The sequence below is a fragment of the Apteryx rowi genome, unplaced genomic scaffold, assembly GCF_003343035.1.
Source record: "Apteryx rowi isolate R43461 unplaced genomic scaffold, aptRow1 scaffold_379, whole genome shotgun sequence".
In the NCBI taxonomy this organism is placed as follows: domain Eukaryota; kingdom Metazoa; phylum Chordata; class Aves; order Apterygiformes; family Apterygidae; genus Apteryx; species Apteryx rowi.
This window is the reverse complement of record NW_020450296.1, coordinates 392338-395977: the sequence shown is the minus strand read 5'-3', so window position 1 is coordinate 395977 and position 3640 is coordinate 392338. Positions and strand designations below refer to the sequence as shown.

At 69.6% G+C, this 3640-nt stretch overlaps 1 protein-coding gene across 1 annotated transcript in view; it reads left to right on the top strand.

Annotated features, from left to right (window-relative positions):
• The first annotated feature begins 1188 nt into the window (after positions 1-1188).
• The window catches only part of BCAN (brevican), a 13257-nt gene continuing 10805 nt past the window's right edge, over positions 1189-3640 (top strand). Inside the window, exons 1-5 of the mRNA XM_026073853.1 lie at positions 1189-1273; positions 1375-1767; positions 2412-2586; positions 2715-2842; positions 2927-3220. Of these exons, the coding sequence (XP_025929638.1) occupies positions 1189-1273; positions 1375-1767; positions 2412-2586; positions 2715-2842; positions 2927-3220 (1075 nt within the window). The remainder of the gene's footprint in view (positions 1274-1374; positions 1768-2411; positions 2587-2714; positions 2843-2926; positions 3221-3640) is intronic.

Below are 3640 nucleotides of genomic sequence, written 5' to 3'. Positions count from 1 at the left end.
GGGGCTGTACGTCGGTGGTGCTTGGTGCTGGGGGCTGTACGTCCATGACACTTGGTGCTAGGGGCCATGCGTTGGCAGTGCAGAGCCTGAGGGACCGTCCGCCCAGCAGCCCTGGTGCATTGGCCCGGGGGGAGGCTCGGGGAGCGGCGCTCGCGGGGGGATGCCCGTGGCAAGGCCGGCTTCCCGCCGGAGCCGCCAGGGAGCCGGGCCGGAGCGGGCGATGCCGGCGCCGCTCCTGAGGCTGCCGCGATCGATGCAGCACCCGGAGCTCACAAATCGCAAAGCTGCCCCGAGGCTCAGCATCGCTGCGCTCCCGCCGGGAAACCGCCCAGCGCCTCGTCCTCGTTACAGGGCGCAGAGGAAACCGCTAACCCCTAACGAACCGCCGGCGGAGGGGTGAGAAGCAATGAGACCGTGCGGCGGCACCGCTCCGCGCCCCGGCTGCAGCCTCCGTCCGCGGACGCCGCAGCCGGCGGGGCAGAGCCCTTTGTGCCAAGCGGCCGGGGACATAATGGCTGCTTTGCTCGGCCCTGGTTTTCCCAGCCCGCGAGCAGGGAACCTCCGGCGTGAGCTGAATGGCAAAGAGGAGCCGTCCCGCTCCTTGCCTCCCGCTCCGCCCCGCGCTTTGTGCGCCGGTGGCGCGCAGCCCTAACGCCCCCCGCTCCGTGTGCTCCTGCCCCGGCTGTGCACACGCGTGCACCAATGCACGCATGCACCAATGCACGCATGCATGCACCAATGCATGCATGCATACACAGGCACACATGCACAAATGCGTGCATGCACACACGTGCAAGCGCCTGCTTGCACCCGCGCCTGCTCACCTCTCCCCCCACAGCCAAGGCTCGGGAGCTCTAGCGTTCTGCCTCGCTAAAACCCCACTATTAAAAAAAAACCCTGCTGAGGTTTTTAAGTGCGGCGCCTCCCAAAACGCGGCCCGGCTCTGGCACCGTCTCGCCGCCCGCCGCAGGGCCGAGGGCTTGTGCTCAGACTTTCCGTGCCGCCGAGGCCAGGCTCGCCTCTGCTGTCCCCAAAGGACCCGGCTTCCCGGGAAAGCTGCAGAGCTGCATCGGTCCTTCCCCCGCGGGGCAGGTGCCCGGGTTAGACGCATCTTCGTGGCTCTGGTCCTGCCCAGATGCCCCGTTTTGGTTAAGTTTGCACCCAAATTGGCTTCTTGCAGGGCACAGGATGGCCTCGGCCCTCCCGCTGCTGCTGCTCTGCGCATTTGCCCCCGCGGCGGCGCCGGACGCCTTCGTCCCTGAGGACGGCGCAGGTAACGGTGCGGCCTCGCCGCTCGACGGCCCCCCCGGGGCTCGGGGACGTCCTCGGTGGGGGGGTCTGGCCGCTCACGGCCCCTTTCGCCCTCCCGCCCAGACGACCTCAAGGCTCTGCAGGTCTCCATCCCGCGGCGCCCGGCCCTCGACGCCGTGCTGGCGGGCGACGTGACCATCCCCTGCCTCATCACCTACCTGCGGCCGGTGCCCACCGCCGGCACGGCCGGGCGCCGCGCCGTCCTGGGGGCCCCCCGCGTCAAGTGGACCTTCCTGGCCGAGGGCCGGGAGCTGGAGATCTTGGTGGCCCGGGGGGACCGGGTGAAGGTGAGCGAGGACTACCGCCTGCGCGCCTCGCTGCCCATCTTCCACCGGCAGTACACCAACGCCTCCCTGCTGCTCACCGAGCTGCGGCCCAACGACTCGGGCATTTACCGCTGCGACGTGCAGCACGGCATCGAGGACGGCCACGACATCCTGGACCTCAAAGTCAAAGGTAGCCGCGCCGCGGGGTTCGGCGCGCCCAACGCAGCGGTGCATTCGGAGCGGAGCAAATCCCTCTTGCGACGGGGTGGCTGGACTCTTCGTGGGTGCAAAGGGGTGGCTGGACCCTTTGCGGGTGCAAAGACGTGGCTGGACCCTGGTGGATGCAAAGGGGCAGCTGGACCCTTCATGGGTGCAAGGGGTGGCCGGACCCTGGTGTGTGCAAGGGGTGGCTGGACCCTGGCAGATGCAAGGGGTGGCCAGACCCTTCATGGGTGCAAGGGGTAACCAGACCCTTCACAGGTGCAAAAGAGTGGTTGGACCCTTTGCGGGTGCAGAGGGGTGCCTGGACCCTTCCTGGATGCAAGGGGCAGCCGGAGCCTTCATGGGTGCAAAGGGGTGGCTGGACCCCGTTGGGTGCAAGGGGTCGCTGGACCCTGGCAGATGCAAGGGATGGATGGACCCTTCATGGGTGCAAAGGGGCGACCAGACCCTTCATGGGTGCAAAGGGGTGGCTGGACCCCAGTGGGTGCAAAGGGGCGACCAGACCCTTCGTGGATGCAAAGGGGCAGCCGGACCCTTGGCGGGTGCAAGGGGCTGCAGGCTCCGAGGATGCCGCCGAGCCCCCGGCGCAGCGCTCGCCGCTCTCTCCCGCAGGGGTGGTGTTTCACTACCGCGAGGGCTCCACGCGCTACGCCTACACCTTCGCCGAAGCCCGGCAGGCCTGCGCCAGGATCGGCGCCCGCATCGCCACCCCCGAGCAGCTCTACGCCGCCTACCGCGGCGGCTACGAGCAGTGCGACGCCGGCTGGATCGCCGACCAGACCGTCAGGTGGGCTGCGGACCCTCGGCGCTTGCAAAACCCCCCCCCGGGGTGGGGGGGGGCGGCTCCTCGTCCGCCCGGGCTTCGCCTCCGCCGGGGCTCCGCCGCCAGCCCGCCGCTGTGCTCCCGCGCCCCAGGTACCCCATCCACGCGCCGCGCGAGGCCTGTTACGGAGACATGAACGGCTTCCCCGGCGTCAGGAACTACGGGGTGGTGGACCCCCAGGACATGTACGACGTGTACTGCTACGCCCAGGACCTCGCGGGTAATTGCGCCGCCGCGGAGCCGCCGGCCGCCCCGAATCGCGGCCGCCCCGGCTCTGACGCCTCCCTCCTCTCCCCGTTGGCAGGGGAGATCTTTTTGGAGACGGCGCCGGATAAATTCACCCTGGAGGAAGCCGCGGCGCGCTGCCGGGCGCTGGGAGCCGAGCTGGCCAGCACGGGCCAGCTCTACGCGGCCTGGAGCGGCGGCTTGGACTCCTGCAGCCCCGGCTGGCTGGCCGACGGCAGCGTCCGCTACCCCATCGTCACGCCGCGGGAACGCTGCGGTGGGAGCCTGCCGGGAGTCAAAACCATCTTCCTCTTCCGGAACCAGACGGGATTCCCTGATGCCCGCAGCAGATACGACGCCTACTGCTTTCGAGGTAAAGGAGCCCGCGCCGCCGGGAAGGGGCACCCGGAGCCCCCGGCTGCTYCCGGGCAGGGGCCGGCGCGAGGTTTAGGGTGCAATTGCTGGGGCGCCCGGGCTGCATCCGCTCCCCCTCCCCGCCTGCGAGCTGTTGCACTGCGTGCAAAGCGTAGCGATGCCCTGCACGGCCTCGGTCCCGTGCGCCAGCCCGTCGCGATCGTCCAGGGATGCCCCGCACGCTCCCAGCGCCGCCYGCCGCTCTCTCGTGGCTGTTTTTGCATGCTCTCGATGCCGCAYGTCAAGATAGGGAGGCCCTGCACGACCTCAGCGTTGCACGCCGCTATATCGCGACAGCGGAGGGATAACCTGCCCGGCCTCGACGCTGCGCACCGGCATATCGCGACAGAGCAGGGCTGTCCCCTGCGGTGCCGGCAGC